Raw genomic sequence first — 26,104 nt, 5'->3', positions numbered from 1 at the left:
TTCATTCCTTCTTGTGGCACCCTACACCACTGGGCCACCCATGTCCCCTCAATAACTTACCCTTTAGTGGGGTCTGGCTTGTGCTCAGTGTAGTACTTGATTTTGGGTTCTGTGCCGCTTGTCCGCAGGGTAGCCACACAGCCATTTTCAAATGTGAATGTGATCATCTCTGAGGACTTGCTTGTGGGTAGAATCTGAAGACATTGATATTTTTTATATGAAGCAGACAAATCTGTACAATTTGCAGGTATAAGAGGTGGGACATTAATGGGTTAAAATGAAAGATTTAATATCTTTTCAGTCAAATTTTCTTGTAGTCTGCACATTAGGATCAGTGTATGTTGGGCTGAACACCAAATGAACAGAATTGCATATTTGTGGCATGATAGTCAAATGTGGGAGGAAACCAAAGTGATTTGAGTCAGCTGGGGATGCAATTTTGCACAGTGAACTGTGGTTTCTTGGACCACATGACTACCTGTTGCCTCACCTCTCTTCCCTTAAGTGTGTCAGAAACCTATGATTGTGTGTTCACATCCAGGATTTGCCCTGATTATTATTCTAGTTTTCCTCCCACATAAAGGAGACACACCATGATAAAACTAAAATAATATTCTAAGTAGTTAAACTAAACTCACTCACTCACTCACTTGGGAAGGATCCCTTGAGTAGGCCTTACAATAACAAGAACAAGAACTTCAACTCACTGGAACATTGTCCGGCTGGCTGTTGTCGTAGCCTTTGCCTGTCAGATCTCGAACATATTTGATCTTATAAGGGCCACAACTTGATGGATACTGAAACAAAAAGCGTGAATTAAATAGTTTGCAAATGAAAACTCCTCCTATCATGTTCCGTATTCTAAGTAACTTGAATATGTAACGGTGGCACAGATGTGGCTCTCCAATGTCCTGTCCAGCAGTATAGATCAATATAAGCACAGTGTACATTTTGCTTTGAAAGATTGGCTTAAGATTTTCCCTATCATTAATGAATGGGACTTTTGAACTGATTTTTCCCTTATAATGTGTCAGATTAAACACAAGGGAAATAAATGCCTTTATGAAAATATGAAATTTCAGAGAATTGCCAAATATGGTCATTGTCTTTGAGAACCATTCTAACATTGATATTTGGGCAGGTAAAAAATTACGTACAGATACCTAGTTATGATAACTTCTGCAAGGACAATCATTGCTCCCAAAATCATGAAAAAGGGATGAGCAGGCTGGTTGGAACTTAACACTAGCCTGCTAGCCAGGGGCTAGTACTAATTCCTGCAGGCAAGTACAAAGTTCCCTATTGTTTTAACAAGGGCATTTTATCATTAGCTGGGCTAGTAAAGCTTTTGAGTTTAGTTCTAACTTCTAACCCTGATGATGAAATAATAAAGACCATATAAATCAATATTATATGGCCTATGCTGTTCAATACTCTAATGAAATGCAAAAGAACTGACCCCCATAAAAAGTACATGTATTGAGAAATTGAAAGGCTGCATGGTTATTCTAAACCTCTTACAGCATTTCTAGCAGGTCAGAACATAATTCATTTAGCCCTTTACTCAGTCATGCAAACACACAGTTGAATGCATGTGCAATGGTCAATGCCATCTGGGTACAATGGTTCAATATTAACCAGGTCACACACTGTAATTACATGATTCCGATACAAATTGACTCAAAAGACAAGTAAGGGGCTCTGGGGGTTATTCTTCCCATGAACCCCATCTGAGTAAGAAAGAGTTAACATCTACCTTTCCTGGACCATCGAAGTTACGGAGATTCTGAAACATCTTGGCAGTAATGGCTGGGTCATCACACCGGAAGTAGGAGTTTTGTGACAAGTGATAACCGTATCTGAAACACAAACATCAGAGGCAGGGTAGATCTTTGGAGTATAATCTGGGCACTTTGGTTGGACAACTAACGAGCACATACTATCAATATTTATCTCCATACAACATCTATAACCTACTTGTTGAATATCTCTTCCAGCTGTTTAGCCAGAGTTGAGTCGTGGTTGTACAGGAATGTTGCCATCTCTGCCATCACTGCTGCTGCACTCACTCCATCCTTGTCCAGAACCTTGGTGCCGCACATGAACCCTGTACAACACACACACATGAACCCTGTACAACACACACATATGAACCCTGTACAACACACACACATGAACCCTGTACAACACACACATATGAACCCTGTACAACACACACATGAACCCTGTACAACACACACACATGAACCCTGTACAACACACACATGAATCCTGTACAACACACACACATGAACCCTGTACAACACACACACACACACATGAACCCTATACAACACACACACATGAACCCTGTACAACACACACATGAACCCTGTACAACACACACACATGAACAAAAAACAAGGGATGTTATCAAGTGTGACCTACCAATGGCCTCTTCAAATGCAAAGATGACATGTTTCCCATCATTTTGTCTATCACAAGCCTTGTTAGCGATCCACTTGAAGCCTGTCAAGGTTTCCTGCAGACATAAGTCAGATTGTGTCAACTTCAATTCATACAGGTCATCAGTCTTTTAGTTACATCAGTGAGAGAGAGAGAGAGTCAACCTAAATCAGTGAGGGAGTGAGTTAACCTACATCAGTGAAAGAGTGAGTTAACCTACATCAGTGAGAGAGAGTCAACCTAAATCAGTGAGAGAGTGAGTCAACCTAAATCAGTGAAAGAGTGAGTTAACCTACATCAGTGAGAGAGAGTCAACCTAAACTACATCAGTGAGAGAGTGAGTTAACCGACATCAGTGAGAGAGTGAGTCAACCTAAATCAGTGAGAGAGTGAGATAACCTACATAAGTGAGAGTGAGTTAACCTACATCAGTGAGAGTGTGAGTTAACCTACATCAGTGAAAGAGTGAGTTAACCTACATCAGTGAGAGTGTGAGTTAACCTACATCAGTGAGAGAGTGAGTTAATCTGCATCACAGTGAGAGTGAGTTAACCTACATCAGTGAGAGAGTGAGTTAACCTACATCAGTGTGTAAGTGTGTTAACCTACATCAGTGAGACAGTGAGTTAACCTACATCAGTGAGAGAGTGAGTTAACCTACATCAGTGAGAGAGTGAGATAACCTACATATGTGAGAGAGTGAGTTAACCGACATCAGTGAGAGAGTGAGTTAACCTACATCAGTGAGAGAGTGAGTTAACCTACATCAGTGAGAGAGTGTGTTAACCGACATCAGTGAGAGAGTGAGTTAACCTACATCAGTGAGAGAGTGAGTTAACCTACATATGTGAGAGAGTGAGTTAACCTACATCAGTGAGAGAGTGAGTTAACCGACATCAGTGAGAGAGTGAGTTAACCTACATCAGTGAGAGAGTGAGTTAACCTACATCAGTGAGAGAGTGAGTTAACCTACATCAGTGAGATAACCTGCATCAGTGAGAGAGTGAGTTAACCTACATATGTGAGAGAGTGAGTTAACCTACATCAGTGAGAGAGTGAGTTAACCTACATCAGTGAGAGAGTGAGTTAACCTACATATGTGAGAGAGTGAGTTAACCTACATCAGTGAGAGAGTGAGTTAACCGACATCAGTGAGAGAGTGAGTTAACCTACATCAGTGAGAGAGTGAGTTAACCTACATCAGTGAGAGAGTGAGTTAACCTACATCAGTGAGAGAGTGAGATAACCTGCATCAGTGAGAGAGTGAGATAACCTGTATCAGTGAGAGAGTGAGTTAACCTACATCAGTGAGAGAGTGAGTTAACCTGCATCAGTGAGAGAGTGAGTTAACCTACATCAGTGAGAGAGTGAGTTAACCTGCATCACAGTGAGAGAGTGAGATAACCTACATCAGTGAGAGAGTGAGATAACCTGCATCACAGTGAGAGAGTGAGTTAACCTACATCAGTGAGAGAGTGAGTTAACCTGCATCAGTGAGAGAGTGAGTTAACCTACATCAGTGAGAGAGTGAGTTAACCTACATCAGTGAGAGAGTGAGATAACCTGCATCAGTGAGAGAGTGAGATAACCTACATCAGTTAGAGAGTGAGTTAATCTGCATCACAGAGAGAGTGAGTTAATCTGCATCAGTGAGAGAGTGAGTTAACCTACATCAGTGAGAGAGTGAGTTAACCTACATCAATGAGAGAGTGAGTTAACCTACATCAGTGAGAGAGTGAGTTAACCTACATCAGTGAGAGAGTGTGTTAACCTACATCAGTGAGAGAGTGAGTTAATCTGCATCACAGTGAGAGTGAGTTAACCTACATCAGTGAGAGAGTGAGTTAACCTACATCAGTGAGAGAGTGAGTTAACCTACATCAGTGAGAGTGTGAGTTAACCTACATCAGTGAGAGAGTGAGTTAACCTACATCAGTGAGAGTGTGAGTTAACCTACATCAGTGAGAGAGTGAGATAACCTACATCAGTGAGAGAGTGAGTTAATCTGCATCACAGTGAGAGTGAGTAAACCTACATCAGTGAGAGAGTGTGTTAACCTACATCAGTGAGAGGGTGAGTTAATCTGCATCAGTGAGAGAGTGAGTTAACCTACATCAGTGAGAGAGTGAGTTAACCTACATCAGTGAGAGAGTGAGTTAACCTACATCAGTGAAGAGTGAGTTAACCTACATCAGTGAAAGAGTGAGTTAACCTACATCAGTGAGAGAGTGAGTTAACCTACATCAGTGTGTAAGTGTGTTAACCTACATCAGTGAGAGAGTGAGTTAACCTACATCAGTGAGAGAGTGAGTTAACCTACATCAGTGAGAGAGTGAGATAACCTACATATGTGAGAGAGTGAGTTAACCGACATCAGTGAGAGAGTGAGTTAACCTACATCAGTGAGAGAGTGAGTTAACCTACATCAGTGAGAGAGTGTGTTAACCGACATCAGTGAGAGAGTGAGTTAACCTACATCAGTGAGAGAGTGAGTTAACCTACATCAGTGAGAGAGTGAGATAACCTGCATCAGTGAGAGAGTGAGTTAACTGACATCAGTGAGAGAGTGAGTTAACCTACATCAGTGAGAGAGTGTGTTAACCGACATCAGTGAAAGAGTGAGTTAACCTACATCAGTGAGAGAGTGAGTTAACCTACATCAGTGAGAGAGTGAGTTAACCTACATCAGTGAGAGAGTGAGTTAACCTACATCAGTGAGAGAGTGAGATAACCTGCATCAGTGAGAGAGTGAGTTAACCTACATCAGTGAGAGAGTGAGATAACCTGCATCAGTGAGAGAGTGAGATAACCTACATCAGTGAGAGAGTGAGTTAATCTGCATCACAGAGAGAGTGAGTTAATCTGCATCAGTGAGAGAGTGAGTTAACCTACATCAGTGAGAGAGTGAGTTAACCTACATCAATGAGAGAGTGAGTTAACCTACATCAGTGAGAGAGTGAATTAACCTACATCAGTGAGAGAGTGTGTTAACCTACATCAGTGAGAGAGTGAGTTAATCTGCATCACAGTGAGAGTGAGTTAACCTACATCAGTGAGAGAGTGAGTTAACCTACATCAGTGAGAGTGTGAGTTAACCTACATCAGTGAGAGAGTGAGTTAACCTACATCAGTGAGAGTGTGAGTTAACCTACATCAGTGAGAGAGTGAGATAACCTACATCAGTGAGAGAGTGAGTTAATCTGCATCACAGTGAGAGAGTGAGTTAACCTACATCAGTGAGAGTGAGTTAACCTACATCAGTGAGAGAGTGAGTTAACCTACATCAGTGAGAGTGTGAGTTAACCTACATCAGTGAGAGAGTGAGTTAACCTACATGAGTGAGAGAGTGAGTTAACCTACATCAGTGAGAGAGTGAGTTAACCTGCATCACAGTGAGAGAGTGAGTTAATCTGCATCACAGTGAGAGAGTGAGTTAACCTGCATCAGTGAGAGAGTGAGTTAACCTACATCAGTGCGAGTGCGAGTTGACCTATATCAGTGAGAGAGTGAGATAACCTACATCAAAAATACACCCTTCCTGCTTGGCAATGGTCTGCAGGATCTTGGAGGAAACTGTGCTGGCCACCATACAAATATCTTTGTCTGAAATGAAAATATCACAACTGTAAAGCTGCTTCATAGATGCATAAATCAGAATCTGTACTAGTATTTTTTGTTATTATTGTTTTTTTCAGAATTGCAGACACATTTTAGAAACAAATTGAACTAATTAGAAAAAAGAAGAAGGGGGAGACGTATGTTTTTATGAGTAAAAACACATTCTAGTCAATAATCGTGATAGTTCATGATACTACTTCAAGCGGCAGGGACAAAAGTGTGTTTTGAATTTTGAAGCTGAGAGGTGAGGAGACTACTTACTTTTGACATCTGGGTGACTTTTCCTGAAGGTAAAGAGACTCCACCACCCAAGCAGGGCCCCGATCTCATTTCCAGAGAAGATCCTCCACTTACCTCTGAAACACAACTCTCCAACTTACAATCAGTCTGCATCACTTTACATCACTCAGTCCTACCCTATACAGTGGTCATCATGCAGATAAAGCAATCCCCCTTTGTAAAGTCTCCTGGACTAATTTTACAAGATCTTGAGTTGACCGTATTATCATCAATACAAGACAAGAGTCATCAATAGATGACAAATCCCCCCATCCCCCACAAATTTGAAAAAACAAATCTTATTACTGTTACTTTCAAGTCGAACTTGATGTGAGAATTTCTATCTAATCTGTCTGTCCGTATACCCCCTTTAGTCCATGAGCCAGACCGAATATGAGTATCAAATAGCTGAACAGATCCAATGTGGATTTTCAGTTAGCATGATGTCTTAAGTGTTCAAAAAGCCCACCCGGACATTCAGGATCGGTAGCTTAATACCAATTTGGCGGCCATCTTTAAAATGGCCACCACGCCCATTCAGAAATATACTAACCACCGGAAAAACTGAAATAACTCGCCACCAAGATGACCTATGAACATGCAATATGGCTTATTTTGTTCGTAACAAAATTCTGCACCAGACAGTATATAATAACTTGACTTTTGATTTTATAATCTGTTCCAAAATTCGGAGTTTTTCAAACATATGGGTATGCGTTGATGCTTTTTTTCACAAAGTTCTTTCAAATGTCAAGCCTGCTATACACACCAGCAAATGTATGTCCTAGATCACCTTGGGCAGCTCTCCAGGTGTGGATAAAATGTTTGGGGCAGTTATTTGACCCTTAAGTATAAGTGCAGACAATAAAATTTTGGTAATAATTTATTGCATTTGGCGCTTTCTGGAGTGGGTTATCACCACGAATCAGAGGAAATCAGTTAAACCATACCCAAAAAAGCCTTTATGCACAAATTGGCCTCTCTATCGAAAATGGGCTCTGCTGCTACTTGGGTTGGGCTCTGCTGCTACTTGGGTAGGGTTTTGTGAATTGGAATTATAGTCTGTTTCTAATAATCAATCGACTGAAAGAAAAATGCTATTCCAGGTGACTTGTGGTTCAAAACATAAGTCCGCATTAGTCTTCATCACTATCGATGTCACTATTGTCACTCTCTTGGACTGGGTCGGTGTCATCTTCCGCTGTCATGTTGGCACAGTTCTGCAGTTTGCATGCTGGGGTGCAGGGTAATCCATTCTGGATACAGGTGCAACTGTCTTCAGCACAAACACGTGGACACTTGCAAGCCATCAGGGAGAGAACCATCTCAGGAGCCGGTGCTCCAGTTAACCACGATATTGCAATGTCTCCGTCACTCAGATGCCAGCCATGCCCTTCGGTTGGTTCAGGGAGATTTACTGTGTTCTGAAGGCTGCACCGCCATATAGCTGCCTGATAGTTAGCACGTTTAGTATGCTGTAGCAAGGCATCCTTACAAGGTGGAAGCTGCCCAGATGACAAATCACCCTTTTTGGCACAGAACATATCGTACCTCAGTTCATTCACCCCTTTGGCCTTTGTATTGCGACAGTACATGCTACAGGTGAACTCTTGTATGCCATCAAATAGATCATCTGAAACGGACCACTGCTGTCCAAGAAGCACAAACGTATCCCTGAACTGTTCATTCTTCCTGATCAAGTTAACGGCTTTTACCTTTCCCTTGCCCGCGAATGAGCTTACAGAATCACAGCCAGTCCAGGCATGGACACCTATTAGTGCCTGACAGACCTTCTTGACTAGTGTGGTACCCAATTTGGAAATGTCAATCAGTCTAATCTGATTTTTCTTTTCTCTTCTCAATAGTATCCGTGTGCCAATTTCTGAATGCATCCCAAGGAGGATAACAAAAACATCCGTATCCTCTGAAATCACAATCACTGTAGGATAGTTTGCTGCGGCATGCTTGGCATGGACAACAAGTCGTGTATCGGCTTCTTCATGTCCAGTTGTAGCCAATTCTTCCACCTCTGTCACTTTATCCTGTGTAATCTGAAAGCATAGTCCTTCGGATGTTACCATTAACGTAGTGTTACCAAGAAGCTCTCTTTTCTTTTCGTCTTTCCAGCTATCCGCCAGAAACTTTGTCAGCTTAGTCTTGCTCTCGGTGCCGGCTAACAGACGTTTATAGTTCTTGATACGATGGCCAGGCTTGATTTGACTGAAGACAATCCCTTGAGTAGACCCGCGATTGATCCTTTCTGCAGTCTTTATCGACTGGTCCCTGTACACATCAAATACTACATCGATTCTCTCACTTCCTCGTCCGTCAGTAAGGATCTGTTTCAGTATTCGATCAGACAGTTCGTCAAATGTCAGTTGCTCCCCATGGACCTTTTGAACAATGCCCATGGCATCAACGATGGTTGCCCTTCGCCCTGTGGCCATGTCAGTGATTGCCATGTCCTTCTCAATATGCTTGCCTAATGATGATTTTCCTGTTTTCTTCAGTGTCCCATCACCATTGGCTAGTGCCCATGGCTTTTGACCAAGGGGATAACACATAACCTCTCGCATGTCCAGCTTTCTGTTCTGGGCAATAAGAAGCATGTGACCAAATGCCCGATTGTCTGCTTTCAGAACAATTTCTTTGTTTGTTCCTTTTACCACAGTGTCCTTTTTCATGTCGGCGAATGTCTTCAATTTCAACTTCTTTATGGGATCATAGAATCCCTACCCTTTTTCCAGCCGTTCCGCCTGCAGCTTGTATGCCTCCTCTCCCCTTTCTCGAGCTTTAATAATGTCACTGCATACATCAGGTGGTGCTGCTGCACCTGTGGAAATGCAGACTAGATCAATGGGCTCATTCCCAAAGGGGTTTATCCAACTGCTTTCAAGCAGTTCGACTATAGACTCCACATCAGCTTCGTCTCTGGTGATCCGGGAATTCTGCAAGTCAGCATGACCAAGCCCTGGACTCTGCAACGAGATGAGGTCTCTTAGCTGTCTCAGAGCATTTGCCCTATGCTCTGCCGTGAGATAGTAGCGAGACAGTGCACCCTGATTTAAGCTAAAGCCCTTTGTCCCACCGGGCGTCTGGGTGTCCTTATTTACTGTCTCTTCAAGGGTCTGGTCTACAGCAATTCTGCCAAATGGATTACTCTGTCGGAGCTGCACCGAGAATCCACCATCAAGAAAGTGCCGTTGTAAATCTGGGCAGGTTCTATCCAGTTCACTCATCTGCGCATAGTAAACCGGGAGATATCGTGCATAGTTCGTTTTGTCCATTGCGAAACACCAGGGTATCAAATCCCTGATGCTACTCAGATGCAAATGCCAGTCTCCGGTTCGGTCTGCACGAATCAAACCAAGTAGTATTTCTACCAGATCAATGTACAGCATCCAGTAGACAGCCAACTGACCGTTCTCATGACGTAGACCATCCAAGAAAACTGCAAACAAGTCGAGGATCCTCTGATCTAGGGCATAAATTTGCTGGTTTGTAAAGCAGAGTTGACATTTGAAAGAACTTTGTGAAAAAAGCATCAACGCATACCCATATGTTTTGAAAAACTCCAAATTTTGGAACAAATTATAAATTCAAAAATCAAGTTGTTATATACTGTCTGGTGCAGAATTTTGTTGCGAACAAAATAAGCCATATTGCATGTTCATAGGTCATCTTGGTGGTGAGTTATTTGAGTTTTTCTGATGTTAGTATTCTTCTGAAAGGGCGTGGCGGCCATTTTAAAGATGGCCGCCAAAAGTGTATTAAGCTACCGACCCTTAAAGTCCGGGTGGGCTTTTTGGACACTTAAGACAACATGCTAACTGAAAATCCACATCGGATCTGTTCAGCTTTTTGATACTCAAACCTGAAATTTTGAGGTCTGGCTCATGGACTACTTCATTCGTCACCACTCGCCCCTTTCCGTAACCTGCAAGAAGACTCGTCCCCCTATCGATGAATGTTATGTGCGAAAATACGACAAACCAATCAGAATGCGCGTATGATTTCAAGTTCTTCGTCAAAGAATCCCTCAGAAATAATTTTTGATTATACATATGTCTTGCATCTAAAAATATACCCAAGACACAATTAAATGTGTTCAAACATACTGTATAATTCCGCATGTCCCGATGTGCTTTAAACTGCATCTGAAATATATATAATATATGGGGAAATAAATGTGAACCATTTCGCAACAAGTTGACAATTGTTTTAGGTATGCCCGTTTGCGCAAAGACGGAACCCGGTCGCAAAAATGGCCATGATAGGGGCACGAGTCGCTATTCGGCTTGTCCCGGAATAACACGAGTTGGTCACGAATGGGACTACTTATGAGACTCAGTCCAAGTCCGTATCCTCTGAAATCACAATCACTGTAGGATAGTTTGCTGCGGCATGCTTGGCATGGACAACAAGTCGTGTATCGGCTTCTTCATGTCCAGTTGTAGCCAATTCTTCCACCTCTGTCACTTTATCCTGTGTAATCTGAAAGCATAGTCCTTCGGATGTTACCATTAACGTAGTGTTACCAAGAAGCTCTCTTTTCTTTTCGTCTTTCCAGCTATCCGCCAGAAACTTTGTCAGCTTAGTCTTGCTCTCGGTGCCGGCTAACAGACGTTTATAGTTCTTGATACGATGGCCAGGCTTGATTTGACTGAAGACAATCCCTTGAGTAGACCCGCGATTGATCCTTTCTGCAGTCTTTATCGACTGGTCCCTGTACATATCAAATACTACATCGATTCTCTCACTTCCTCGTCCGTCAGTAAGGATCTGTTTCAGTATTCGATCAGACAGTTCGTCAAATGTCAGTTGCTCCCCATGGACCTTTTGAACAATGCCCATGGCATCAACGATGGTTGCCCTTCGCCCGGTGGCCATGTCAGTGATTGCCAGTGATTGCCATGCCAGTGCCAGCCAACTGACCGTTCTCATGACGTAGACCATCCAAGAAAACTGCAAACAAGTCGAGGATCCTCTGATCTAGGGCATAAATTTGCTGGTTTGTAAAGCAGAGTTGACATTTGAAAGAACTTTGTGAAAAAAGCATCAACGCATACCCATATGTTTTGAAAAACTCCAAATTTTGGAACAAATTATAAATTCAAAAATCAAGTTGTTATATACTGTCTGGTGCAGAATTTTGTTGCGAACAAAATAAGCCATATTGCATGTTCATAGGTCATCTTGGTGGTGAGTTATTTGAGTTTTTCTGATGTTAGTATTCTTCTGAAAGGGCGTGGCGGCCATTTTAAAGATGGCCGCCAAAAGTGTATTAAGCTACCGACCCTTAAAGTCCGGGTGGGCTTTTTGGACACTTAAGACAACATGCTAACTGAAAATCCACATCGGATCTGTTCAGCTTTTTGATACTCAAACCTGAAATTTTGAGGTCTGGCTCATGGACTACTTCATTCGTCACCACTCGCCCCTTTCCGTAACCTGCAAGAAGACTCGTCCCCCTATCGATGAATGTTATGTGCGAAAATACGACAAACCAATCAGAATGCGCGTATGATTTCAAGTTCTTCGTCAAAGAATCCCTCAGAAATAATTTTTGATTATACATATGTCTTGCATCTAAAAATATACCCAAGACACAATTAAATGTGTTCAAACATACTGTATAATTCCGCATGTCCCGATGTGCTTTAAACTGCATCTGAAATATATATAATATATGGGGAAATAAATGTGAACCATTTCGCAACAAGTTGACAATTGTTTTAGGTATGCCCGTTTGTGCAAAGACGGAACCCGGTCGCAAAAATGGCCATGATAGGGGCACGAGTCGCTATTCGGCTTGTCCCGGAATAACACGAGTTGGTCACGAATGGGACTACTTATGAGACTCAGTCCAAGTCCGTATCCTCTGAAATCACAATCACTGTAGGATAGTTTGCTGCGGCATGCTTGGCATGGACAACAAGTCGTGTATCGGCTTCTTCATGTCCAGTTGTAGCCAATTCTTCCACCTCTGTCACTTTATCCTGTGTAATCTGAAAGCATAGTCCTTCGGATGTTACCATTAACGTAGTGTTACCAAGAAGCTCTCTTTTCTTTTCGTCTTTCCAGCTATCCGCCAGAAACTTTGTCAGCTTAGTCTTGCTCTCGGTGCCGGCTAACAGACGTTTATAGTTCTTGATACGATGGCCAGGCTTGATTTGACTGAAGACAATCCCTTGAGTAGACCCGCGATTGATCCTTTCTGCAGTCTTTATCGACTGGTCCCTGTACATATCAAATACTACATCGATTCTCTCACTTCCTCGTCCGTCAGTAAGGATCTGTTTCAGTATTCGATCAGACAGTTCGTCAAATGTCAGTTGCTCCCCATGGACCTTTTGAACAATGCCCATGGCATCAACGATGGTTGCCCTTCGCCCGGTGGCCATGTCAGTGATTGCCAGTGATTGCCATGCCAGTGCCAGCCAACTGACCGTTCTCATGACGTAGACCATCCAAGAAAACTGCAAACAAGTCGAGGATCCTCTGATCTAGGGCATAAATTTGCTGGTTTGTAAAGCAGAGTTGACATTTGAAAGAACTTTGTGAAAAAAGCATCAACGCATACCCATATGTTTTGAAAAACTCCAAATTTTGGAACAAATTATAAATTCAAAAATCAAGTTGTTATATACTGTCTGGTGCAGAATTTTGTTGCGAACAAAATAAGCCATATTGCATGTTCATAGGTCATCTTGGTGGTGAGTTATTTGAGTTTTTCTGATGTTAGTATTCTTCTGAAAGGGCGTGGCGGCCATTTTAAAGATGGCCGCCAAAAGTGTATTAAGCTACCGACCCTTAAAGTCCGGGTGGGCTTTTTGGACACTTAAGACAACATGCTAACTGAAAATCCACATCGGATCTGTTCAGCTTTTTGATACTCAAACCTGAAATTTTGAGGTCTGGCTCATGGACTACTTCATTCGTCACCACTCGCCCCTTTCCGTAACCTGCAAGAAGACTCGTCCCCCTATCGATGAATGTTATGTGCGAAAATACGACAAACCAATCAGAATGCGCGTATGATTTCAAGTTCTTCGTCAAAGAATCCCTCAGAAATAATTTTTGATTATACATATGTCTTGCATCTAAAAATATACCCAAGACACAATTAAATGTGTTCAAACATACTGTATAATTCCGCATGTCCCGATGTGCTTTAAACTGCATCTGAAATATATATAATATATGGGGAAATAAATGTGAACCATTTCGCAACAAGTTGACAATTGTTTTAGGTATGCCCGTTTGCGCAAAGACGGAACCCGGTCGCAAAAATGGCCATGATAGGGGCACGAGTCGCTATTCGGCTTGTCCCGGAATAACACGAGTTGGTCACGAATGGGACTACTTATGAGACTCAGTCCAAGTCCGTATCCTCTGAAATCACAATCACTGTAGGATAGTTTGCTGCGGCATGCTTGGCATGGACAACAAGTCGTGTATCGGCTTCTTCATGTCCAGTTGTAGCCAATTCTTCCACCTCTGTCACTTTATCCTGTGTAATCTGAAAGCATAGTCCTTCGGATGTTACCATTAACGTAGTGTTACCAAGAAGCTCTCTTTTCTTTTCGTCTTTCCAGCTATCCGCCAGAAACTTTGTCAGCTTAGTCTTGCTCTCGGTGCCGGCTAACAGACGTTTATAGTTCTTGATACGATGGCCAGGCTTGATTTGACTGAAGACAATCCCTTGAGTAGACCCGCGATTGATCCTTTCTGCAGTCTTTATCGACTGGTCCCTGTACATATCAAATACTACATCGATTCTCTCACTTCCTCGTCCGTCAGTAAGGATCTGTTTCAGTATTCGATCAGACAGTTCGTCAAATGTCAGTTGCTCCCCATGGACCTTTTGAACAATGCCCATGGCATCAACGATGGTTGCCCTTCGCCCGGTGGCCATGTCAGTGATTGCCAGTGATTGCCATGCCAGTGCCAGCCAACTGACCGTTCTCATGACGTAGACCATCCAAGAAAACTGCAAACAAGTCGAGGATCCTCTGATCTAGGGCATAAATTTGCTGGTTTGTAAAGCAGAGTTGACATTTGAAAGAACTTTGTGAAAAAAGCATCAACGCATACCCATATGTTTTGAAAAACTCCAAATTTTGGAACAAATTATAAATTCAAAAATCAAGTTGTTATATACTGTCTGGTGCAGAATTTTGTTGCGAACAAAATAAGCCATATTGCATGTTCATAGGTCATCTTGGTGGTGAGTTATTTGAGTTTTTCTGATGTTAGTATTCTTCTGAAAGGGCGTGGCGGCCATTTTAAAGATGGCCGCCAAAAGTGTATTAAGCTACCGACCCTTAAAGTCCGGGTGGGCTTTTTGGACACTTAAGACAACATGCTAACTGAAAATCCACATCGGATCTGTTCAGCTTTTTGATACTCAAACCTGAAATTTTGAGGTCTGGCTCATGGACTACTTCATTCGTCACCACTCGCCCCTTTCCGTAACCTGCAAGAAGACTCGTCCCCCTATCGATGAATGTTATGTGCGAAAATACGACAAACCAATCAGAATGCGCGTATGATTTCAAGTTCTTCGTCAAAGAATCCCTCAGAAATAATTTTTGATTATACATATGTCTTGCATCTAAAAATATACCCAAGACACAATTAAATGTGTTCAAACATACTGTATAATTCCGCATGTCCCGATGTGCTTTAAACTGCATCTGAAATATATATAATATATGGGGAAATAAATGTGAACCATTTCGCAACAAGTTGACAATTGTTTTAGGTATGCCCGTTTGTGCAAAGACGGAACCCGGTCGCAAAAATGGCCATGATAGGGGCACGAGTCGCTATTCGGCTTGTCCCGGAATAACACGAGTTGGTCACGAATGGGACTACTTATGAGACTCAGTCCAAGTCCGTATCCTCTGAAATCACAATCACTGTAGGATAGTTTGCTGCGGCATGCTTGGCATGGACAACAAGTCGTGTATCGGCTTCTTCATGTCCAGTTGTAGCCAATTCTTCCACCTCTGTCACTTTATCCTGTGTAATCTGAAAGCATAGTCCTTCGGATGTTACCATTAACGTAGTGTTACCAAGAAGCTCTCTTTTCTTTTCGTCTTTCCAGCTATCCGCCAGAAACTTTGTCAGCTTAGTCTTGCTCTCGGTGCCGGCTAACAGACGTTTATAGTTCTTGATACGATGGCCAGGCTTGATTTGACTGAAGACAATCCCTTGAGTAGACCCGCGATTGATCCTTTCTGCAGTCTTTATCGACTGGTCCCTGTACATATCAAATACTACATCGATTCTCTCACTTCCTCGTCCGTCAGTAAGGATCTGTTTCAGTATTCGATCAGACAGTTCGTCAAATGTCAGTTGCTCCCCATGGACCTTTTGAACAATGCCCATGGCATCAACGATGGTTGCCCTTCGCCCGGTGGCCATGTCAGTGATTGCCAGTGATTGCCATGCCAGTGCCAGCCAACTGACCGTTCTCATGACGTAGACCATCCAAGAAAACTGCAAACAAGTCGAGGATCCTCTGATCTAGGGCATAAATTTGCTGGTTTGTAAAGCAGAGTTGACATTTGAAAGAACTTTGTGAAAAAAGCATCAACGCATACCCATATGTTTTGAAAAACTCCAAATTTTGGAACAAATTATAAATTCAAAAATCAAGTTGTTATATACTGTCTGGTGCAGAATTTTGTTGCGAACAAAATAAGCCATATTGCATGTTCATAGGTCATCTTGGTGGTGAGTTATTTGAGTTTTTCTGATGTTAGTATTCTTCTGAAAGGGCGTGGCGGCCATTTTAAAGATGGCCGCCAAAAGTGTATTAAGCTACCGACCCTTAAAGTCCGGGTGGGCTTTTTGGACACTTAAGACAACATGCTAACTGAAAATCCACATCGGATCTGTTCAGCTTTTTGATACTCAAACCTGAAATTTTGAGGTCTGGCTCATGGACTACTTCATTCGTCACCACTCGCCCCTTTCCGTAACCTGCAAGAAGACTCGTCCCCCTATCGATGAATGTTATGTGCGAAAATACGACAAACCAATCAGAATGCGCGTATGATTTCAAGTTCTTCGTCAAAGAATCCCTCAGAAATAATTTTTGATTATACATATGTCTTGCATCTAAAAATATACCCAAGACACAATTAAATGTGTTCAAACATACTGTATAATTCCGCATGTCCCGATGTGCTTTAAACTGCATCTGAAATATATATAATATATGGGGAAATAAATGTGAACCATTTCGCAACAAGTTGACAATTGTTTTAGGTATGCCCGTTTGTGCAAAGACGGAACCCGGTCGCAAAAATGGCCATGATAGGGGCACGAGTCGCTATTCGGCTTGTCCCGGAATAACACGAGTTGGTCACGAATGGGACTACTTATGAGACTCAGTCCAAGTCCGTATCCTCTGAAATCACAATCACTGTAGGATAGTTTGCTGCGGCATGCTTGGCATGGACAACAAGTCGTGTATCGGCTTCTTCATGTCCAGTTGTAGCCAATTCTTCCACCTCTGTCACTTTATCCTGTGTAATCTGAAAGCATAGTCCTTCGGATGTTACCATTAACGTAGTGTTACCAAGAAGCTCTCTTTTCTTTTCGTCTTTCCAGCTATCCGCCAGAAACTTTGTCAGCTTAGTCTTGCTCTCGGTGCCGGCTAACAGACGTTTATAGTTCTTGATACGATGGCCAGGCTTGATTTGACTGAAGACAATCCCTTGAGTAGACCCGCGATTGATCCTTTCTGCAGTCTTTATCGACTGGTCCCTGTACATATCAAATACTACATCGATTCTCTCACTTCCTCGTCCGTCAGTAAGGATCTGTTTCAGTATTCGATCAGACAGTTCGTCAAATGTCAGTTGCTCCCCATGGACCTTTTGAACAATGCCCATGGCATCAACGATGGTTGCCCTTCGCCCGGTGGCCATGTCAGTGATTGCCAGTGATTGCCATGCCAGTGCCAGCCAACTGACCGTTCTCATGACGTAGACCATCCAAGAAAACTGCAAACAAGTCGAGGATCCTCTGATCTAGGGCATAAATTTGCTGGTTTGTAAAGCAGAGTTGACATTTGAAAGAACTTTGTGAAAAAAGCATCAACGCATACCCATATGTTTTGAAAAACTCCAAATTTTGGAACAAATTATAAATTCAAAAATCAAGTTGTTATATACTGTCTGGTGCAGAATTTTGTTGCGAACAAAATAAGCCATATTGCATGTTCATAGGTCATCTTGGTGGTGAGTTATTTGAGTTTTTCTGATGTTAGTATTCTTCTGAAAGGGCGTGGCGGCCATTTTAAAGATGGCCGCCAAAAGTGTATTAAGCTACCGACCCTTAAAGTCCGGGTGGGCTTTTTGGACACTTAAGACAACATGCTAACTGAAAATCCACATCGGATCTGTTCAGCTTTTTGATACTCAAACCTGAAATTTTGAGGTCTGGCTCATGGACTACTTCATTCGTCACCACTCGCCCCTTTCCGTAACCTGCAAGAAGACTCGTCCCCCTATCGATGAATGTTATGTGCGAAAATACGACAAACCAATCAGAATGCGCGTATGATTTCAAGTTCTTCGTCAAAGAATCCCTCAGAAATAATTTTTGATTATACATATGTCTTGCATCTAAAAATATACCCAAGACACAATTAAATGTGTTCAAACATACTGTATAATTCCGCATGTCCCGATGTGCTTTAAACTGCATCTGAAATATATATAATATATGGGGAAATAAATGTGAACCATTTCGCAACAAGTTGACAATTGTTTTAGGTATGCCCGTTTGCGCAAAGACGGAACCCGGTCGCAAAAATGGCCATGATAGGGGCACGAGTCGCTATTCGGCTTGTCCCGGAATAACACGAGTTGGTCACGAATGGGACTACTTATGAGACTCAGTCCAAGTCCGTATCCTCTGAAATCACAATCACTGTAGGATAGTTTGCTGCGGCATGCTTGGCATGGACAACAAGTCGTGTATCGGCTTCTTCATGTCCAGTTGTAGCCAATTCTTCCACCTCTGTCACTTTATCCTGTGTAATCTGAAAGCATAGTCCTTCGGATGTTACCATTAACGTAGTGTTACCAAGAAGCTCTCTTTTCTTTTCGTCTTTCCAGCTATCCGCCAGAAACTTTGTCAGCTTAGTCTTGCTCTCGGTGCCGGCTAACAGACGTTTATAGTTCTTGATACGATGGCCAGGCTTGATTTGACTGAAGACAATCCCTTGAGTAGACCCGCGATTGATCCTTTCTGCAGTCTTTATCGACTGGTCCCTGTACATATCAAATACTACATCGATTCTCTCACTTCCTCGTCCGTCAGTAAGGATCTGTTTCAGTATTCGATCAGACAGTTCGTCAAATGTCAGTTGCTCCCCATGGACCTTTTGAACAATGCCCATGGCATCAACGATGGTTGCCCTTCGCCCGGTGGCCATGTCAGTGATTGCCAGTGATTGCCATGCCAGTGCCAGCCAACTGACCGTTCTCATGACGTAGACCATCCAAGAAAACTGCAAACAAGTCGAGGATCCTCTGATCTAGGGCATAAATTTGCTGGTTTGTAAAGCAGAGTTGACATTTGAAAGAACTTTGTGAAAAAAGCATCAACGCATACCCATATGTTTTGAAAAACTCCAAATTTTGGAACAAATTATAAATTCAAAAATCAAGTTGTTATATACTGTCTGGTGCAGAATTTTGTTGCGAACAAAATAAGCCATATTGCATGTTCATAGGTCATCTTGGTGGTGAGTTATTTGAGTTTTTCTGATGTTAGTATTCTTCTGAAAGGGCGTGGCGGCCATTTTAAAGATGGCCGCCAAAAGTGTATTAAGCTACCGACCCTTAAAGTCCGGGTGGGCTTTTTGGACACTTAAGACAACATGCTAACTGAAAATCCACATCGGATCTGTTCAGCTTTTTGATACTCAAACCTGAAATTTTGAGGTCTGGCTCATGGACTACTTCATTCGTCACCACTCGCCCCTTTCCGTAACCTGCAAGAAGACTCGTCCCCCTATCGATGAATGTTATGTGCGAAAATACGACAAACCAATCAGAATGCGCGTATGATTTCAAGTTCTTCGTCAAAGAATCCCTCAGAAATAATTTTTGATTATACATATGTCTTGCATCTAAAAATATACCCAAGACACAATTAAATGTGTTCAAACATACTGTATAATTCCGCATGTCCCGATGTGCTTTAAACTGCATCTGAAATATATATAATATATGGGGAAATAAATGTGAACCATTTCGCAACAAGTTGACAATTGTTTTAGGTATGCCCGTTTGTGCAAAGACGGAACCCGGTCGCAAAAATGGCCATGATAGGGGCACGAGTCGCTATTCGGCTTGTCCCGGAATAACACGAGTTGGTCACGAATGGGACTACTTATGAGACTCAGTCCAAATTGTTTCCATGGAAATCATGAAAAATAAAAAAAAGCAAAAAATCTGTAAATAGCAAAAGGCACCACTTCAGGATCTGTTTGATATATCTGCCAATTTTTGTTGAAAAAAATTGTACAGTTTTCGAGTTACGCTTCGGAAATGAAATCATTATGGACGGACGGACAGATGGACAGACGAGGAGTCAACTATATCTTACTGCATTATATGGGGGGGTAAAAAGGGAGCTGAATGTTAATGTATTTCTTGTTTTTGATTCTTCAAGCTAATTGCAGAGACCAACACATCAATGAGTGAGTGTTCAAAACAGCACAGTCAGCAGTATTCCAGTTATATCACACCTCAATGTAATTCAAGGACGTTTGGTTCCACTCACCTGGGCTGTTTCTCAGCTACTGCCAGTCTGTCTGCGTCAGGGTCATTGGCCAGGATTACCACGCTTCCTTTATCATCTGCCATCTGCTTTGACAATGTCTGAAACAGGCAGTTTGTTAGTGAAAGTATACTGTGCAGACTTAGAAATTCATATTTGTTAAGACTAGTTCAGAAGACTAGTGGACAACTTACAGCACTAGTCCTCCCTGTCTTTATTAACTGTACCCGCTGTGTACACTGATATGACTCAAAGAGTTCTTAAACTGGATCCCAAGACAAATTACGTGGTATGCCAGATGCCGAGAGGGGTTTGGCACCCTCAGAAAACTCCCAGTACTGACCAGTGCTCCCTTCTCCTCTGGGTTGGGGTATTTCACTGTGGGGAACTCAGGATCTGGCCACACCTACAGGAACACAAGCACATTGGTCCAAATATGTCTCTCACAACAATGACAAGCAAGACATGCTATCACATCAAAACATTGTAAAATTAACTTCATATTGATTAAAAGCACCTACAAAATCATCAATAATCATCAAGATGTCAAAATACTGGAATACTAAATATTACGAACGATCATTGATATCCTGTATCTACACACACACAATTTATTTGTCTCTTCTTTCACTGTATTGATATTAGACTAGACGTGTGTTCTTTGGAGAGAACTTTACAAGTATATTTCAGTAATAAGGCCATCATGGCCATAGCCCCATATACATAATAATTTAGAAGTGCATTTAATTGTTAGTTTAAGTCTTTTCTTAGCAAGTGCTTTTCTAGAATAAACAGCACACTGAGATGAGGTATTTTTATTACACAGTAGTAGCTGATTAAATTAAAACTTTTTTTGTCAATAAGTGTAAAAGAATGGCAAACATGTTTCTAAGAGAGGTAAAATGCAGACAGATTTACATAAAATGATATTCATCTTCAATTGTATTGAGGTTACATAATGTACATAACCTTTTTGAACGCTAGGTGTGTTTTTTGGTACCAACATTTAGCATGAATTGTAATTCTCCAAATCCTCGTAAACATGTGACATGTCTGTAGGCATGTCAAACCAAGTAAATATATAACATTCAGTGTATAAAAGTGATATATAACCCTTATAACCCTCATATTACACACCTTATATTATCATACCATTCCTGCTGACTGCAATCCTTTAACTGTTGGGTAATTATTTTTTACACTACCTGTTTTTCGACTGGTAGTAGTACAGGAGGAAGAAAGCCGAAACTCTGCAAAGCCTCGCGCACAAACTTGTACCCCACACCATGCATGGCAGTATAGGTGAAGATCACTTTGGAGGACAGATTCTGATCTCTGCACAGAAGATATTCAATTTAAGGTGAGGTGAAATGGGGTGTAACACTGTGTTCAGTATTATTGCACTTACATAGCAATGTGCATCTGTGCGTGTGTCTGTGAGTCTGTTTGTACTAGTCCAGATTTATGGTGCTTGTCCACTGAAATGCTGTGTTGCAGTGTAACATGGATACCCCTCTCAGACACAGTACACTGACATGCTGACACACCTTGTTTTAGCCCCTTACTCAGTGTTACCAGCAAGGGCTAAGCAGGGTAACAAGTACCATTTTTAACATTTTTCGGCATGATATGGCTGGGGAATAAAAAAAATCGACCTTCCACTCTTCGGGAAAGATGCTCTATCCATTAGACCACAGGGGGGTCATACAGAAGTCAGCAATATTCCAGCTTCGTGAGAGCAGCCTTCAATCTGGATGAGCTAAACCAGTTAGTGATAGCATTTGCAATGATACATATTGTCAATGATGGAACCATCATCCAGGTCATATTCTGGCCACCCAATCCTCATTCAGTAGGATTGTGTACTGGTGACGTACTCTGCCCAGGACTCCCCCAGTGCCTGACACAAGATACCTGAAGTGACAGAGATGATGGAGATCTTTGTTGTACAGATCAAATATCTTATCGTAGGGATCCCTCAACAGCTTGCTGTCAGCGACACAGGATGTATTCCAGGACGTGGGGAAAGGCTCAAGATGTTCTCTGATGGACGTCGCAATACCTTTGTCGATCGGAGGAATGATCTATAAGAAATGGATTTATTAATATTCAACAGTGAGAGAGTTGGATAGAACACTGCTTTGAACAGTATTTCAGTGAGTTTGATGTAGGAAGAAAGCCCCAAGTTTTGCATGTCTTAGACATTTACCACTTTGTTGAAATCCATGAACATGGGTATGGTGCTGACAAACTTATAAACATAATCAGTTTGAATCAGGTATCCGAACCCATTCCGTTGCCTGTAAACATAATATGTTACCTACAAACCTAGTTTATTACCAGATAACTCAGTCTTTTACCTGTAAACATGGTAAACTTAATCTGTTACCTCACATTATCTGACCACTACCTGTATGCCAGTTTACTATGTGTTAACAGAGTTAGTTACCTGGGCTCCATTTGTCCAGTATACTTTATAGCCATTGTCTTCCTTTGGGTTGTGAGAGGCAGTGATCATGACCCCACATGAAGCTCCATAGTGCACCACAGCATACGGCTTGAAGTATAGGTACAGAATAGGCAGTTAGCAAGTCGTCATTAATACCAGCAGGGCATTACCACATTACAGAATGAAAATATTGCATTAAAAATGCAGGTGGTAAAACGATACAGCAAGGTGATGATATGTATCACGTAAATAGGTTACGATCGGATACGTAGTACGATACGCATATTTACGTCAAATCTGGAGGAAACTTCTCAACCATAAATATTTCAGCAGGTTCAAAAGGAAAGACTAGCTGGATACATGTTTTGTAGCTGCTATTCTAGTAGAGAAATTGAAACGCTAATTACAACACATTTTGCAATATTTGACTGACAAAGATGGCGGGGGTCATTAAACAAGTAGTAATATACACACAAAAACTGAAACTGAAACTAATTCAGTTGTACATGTTTTTAGCATGAGTGTTAGATTTAACTGACATTTCTATTCTGACGAGAAATAAAACCAATGTTCAGGCTGTAGAAATCTGATTTTTCCCACACAAAAAGTTCCTTTCCAAAGAGGAAATCCCCAACTATTAGTATGTTAAGGTTATATCCATCCATATTAAAGCGACATGTAAATGATCTATATCTTGGCAAGGTAAGACAGGCAATCGAAGGTAGTTATTGTGATTTGATACCTCTGACTGACCAATCAGAATTGAGTAATTTCCAAATTCATGGTAGAATAAGTCTGATTGAAAGAGACAATTTGATGACTGCATCATTGAGAAAACTATAGTTTAAGGAAAAATACTTTTTTTTCTTGGTCAGTATCAGTGAGCATTTTAAAACAATTATTTGTAAAATTGTAGGTTACAAAAAGCAGAGTTGCAGTTACTACAACATGTACCCTATTCAAAGTATGTGCAGCAATACATATTGGGCAGAAAACATCAAGGAATTGACAAAGATAGTGTATTGTCAGTTTTAGAGACCACGGAGAGCTTGACAAAGTAGACACAATTTATGGATAACAACTTCTTTAGTACTGATCAGTACTGATCCTTATACCATTGTCAAGCAAGACTAAATGAAGAACATTGTACAGAATATATATAGTAGGTGGATGATTAACAGTAACACCAATTGCATACGTGAGTGGGATAACATGAGTAAGTGAGTGAGTATGGTTTTACGCAGCTTTTAGAAATATTCCAGCAACATCACGGCGGGGGACTCCAGAAATAGGCTTCACACAACATGAGTAGGTAATGACAACAGAAGAATAATACTGTCACAACATGATGGACGGAGAAGACATAGGTGGAAGCCAATGGGACATGAAGCCAATGAAAGAGGATAAGTTTGTATAGGTGTAGTGATTATTGCTTAATGAGTTCATAGTAGGCAAATTGTGTCTACTTTGTCATCTGTCAACTTTGTAGTAATGCCTATCAAACAATTCACAGAGAGCTTGACATTTAGCGCTTTTCTATAGCCAACTGTGAGGTCATATCTTTTTTTCCGCAAAGAGCGGTATGATGTCATAATAATGACGTGTGGTGTAGAACTAAACCTTGCTACTGGTGATCAAGGATAAGTTGAGCCAACTAACAATACGTGTTTGAGACAAGTAGGCAACTCACAGAATTAGGGTAAATATATCTGGTTTGTTACAAATAGAGGGTGTACCCATGTTGTGTTTATGCAAGTCATGACGATGAGATAAACTACGCTTCCGTGGACACATGGTGCTCATAAGACTATTAAGAGGTCAATATGACCAGTCGATACCAGATTTTTATAAAAGTAGTTTGATAGAAGTTAATTACAAACAAATAAACATGTTAAAGTGAGGTAAGCATGGCCAAATCATACATTCTCAGGCTCGAAAATTGGCCTATAACATCATAAATTACATGGAGAAAATATGTACAAATAAATCTCAATCATTGTCAAAAGCTAGCATTGCCACTGATCTGTCTGTACACTGTCAATGCCTGTTTTACATGCGAGTGAATCCTCAGAAGAAACCATGTTCAAGCGTACGTACAACACCAAACTTTCACTAATGGCTATAATCGATGTTGGACAACCCACTTAATCAATCCATGCAATTTCATTCAAAATTTTGGCTACCATCAGAGAATTTGTGTTCAATTTGTCACAGTAGAATGCAGATACAAATATTGTCTACAATGTGGAGCTAGGTTACACATTTAAAACCTCCCACTGGTCGTGACCTAGTTCCACATTGAAAACACAGTATGTTCGTCTCTTTATTGTGCCTGTATCTCCATCATAAGATCATGACAGGGGTGGGTAAATGTACTGCTGTAGGTACATGATCACAGGAGACTCACCACATATGGAGTAGGACAGATCTCAGAGAACTTGTAGACTAGCATACCTTCGTTGATACATATGGTTGCTACCAGCTCACTCCATCTAAACAACGAAGAGTGTGTGAATTGGGATTTACATTAAGCTAGCAATAATTCAGTTGGTGATCACATGACGATTGTTTCTGAAGTGAGTTGAGTGAATGTTGTGGATGTGCTTTTACTTCTGTTTTGATACGTCTCCATGTGAAGACGTGATAAACCCTCCATGTGATGTCACGTCAGGTGAACTTTTTATTCAGCCAATCTGAGTGGAGGCTTCCAAATTCACGTTATGAGTGAGTGAGTGAGTGAGTATGGTTTTACGCCACTTTTAGCAATATTCCAGCAATATCACGGCGGGGAACACCAGAAATGGGCTTCACACATTGTAACCATGTCAGGAATCAAACCCGGGTCTTCAGCGTGACGAGCAAACCTGACCGCCTCTCACGATATGAGTGAGAATGAGATTTGGAGCTGAACATCTGATTTCTGTACAAATGTTATAGTCACTTCCATGTCGAGAACATAACCAAAATGTTCTCATGAGCTCATATCATCACATCAAAAAGATGCTCAATCAAGGGGACATTGGTGTTTTGTGTTGTTTGTTCTGTTCAGACCAAAATTATTTCAGATTTGAGAAAGACAATGTGATTTACAATGATCTGTGTTGATAAAATATAGAATATAGTTATGCATTATTTTTAAAGAAAACACCTTACCAAACTTCTACTACTCGAATCAAACAATCAAACCAAAGGAATCGGTGATATATTTATAGTTCTTGTCTATACCATGTATACTTACTTCTGGCTGTTGTGTCTGGCATCGTATCCCACAACCAGACCATTCTTCTTGGCATCTGGAACCGACGCTATAAGGTACTTCACCAGACCCTGATCAAGATGAATATATGACACTTATTTATGGATAGCAACTGATGAAGATAATTCACAATTATGACATGATTCCTTGTGGATAACAATTACATAAACATCCTCTAATAATTGCAAAACAACTGGCTAAAGACAAGCAGTGAATTACCTGAGGGCTGTATTTAAAATAATTTT

General features: G+C 41.3%; 1 protein-coding gene across 2 annotated transcripts in view; it reads right to left on the bottom strand.

The window, feature by feature from the left end:
- Nucleotides 1-26,104, bottom strand: part of LOC124144196 (phosphoglucomutase-2-like) — a 44,209-nt gene that overhangs the window by 5,218 nt on the left and 12,887 nt on the right. Inside the window, exons 4-18 of one of the 2 annotated variants that reach the window (XM_048388108.1) lie at nt 25,842-25,930; nt 25,011-25,095; nt 22,604-22,711; nt 22,069-22,238; nt 21,360-21,489; nt 20,498-20,560; nt 20,158-20,255; nt 19,545-19,583; nt 6,325-6,419; nt 5,966-6,048; nt 2,428-2,521; nt 1,978-2,107; nt 1,757-1,859; nt 708-797; nt 61-194 (exon numbers count right to left, since the gene is read on the bottom strand). In XM_048388108.1, the coding sequence (XP_048244065.1) occupies nt 61-194; nt 708-797; nt 1,757-1,859; nt 1,978-2,107; nt 2,428-2,521; nt 5,966-6,048; nt 6,325-6,419; nt 19,545-19,583; nt 20,158-20,255; nt 20,498-20,560; nt 21,360-21,489; nt 22,069-22,238; nt 22,604-22,711; nt 25,011-25,095; nt 25,842-25,930 (1,511 nt within the window). The remainder of the gene's footprint in view (nt 1-60; nt 195-707; nt 798-1,756; nt 1,860-1,977; nt 2,108-2,427; nt 2,522-5,965; nt 6,049-6,324; nt 6,420-19,544; nt 19,584-20,157; nt 20,256-20,497; nt 20,561-21,359; nt 21,490-22,068; nt 22,239-22,603; nt 22,712-25,010; nt 25,096-25,841; nt 25,931-26,104) is intronic. The other variant, XM_048388109.1, reaches the window with a different exon arrangement.

Source organism: Haliotis rufescens, unplaced genomic scaffold (assembly GCF_023055435.1).
Source record: "Haliotis rufescens isolate VD_foot unplaced genomic scaffold, xgHalRufe1.0.p SCAF_7, whole genome shotgun sequence".
Taxonomy (NCBI): domain Eukaryota; kingdom Metazoa; phylum Mollusca; class Gastropoda; order Lepetellida; family Haliotidae; genus Haliotis; species Haliotis rufescens.
This window is presented reverse-complemented; position numbering and strand designations above follow the sequence as displayed.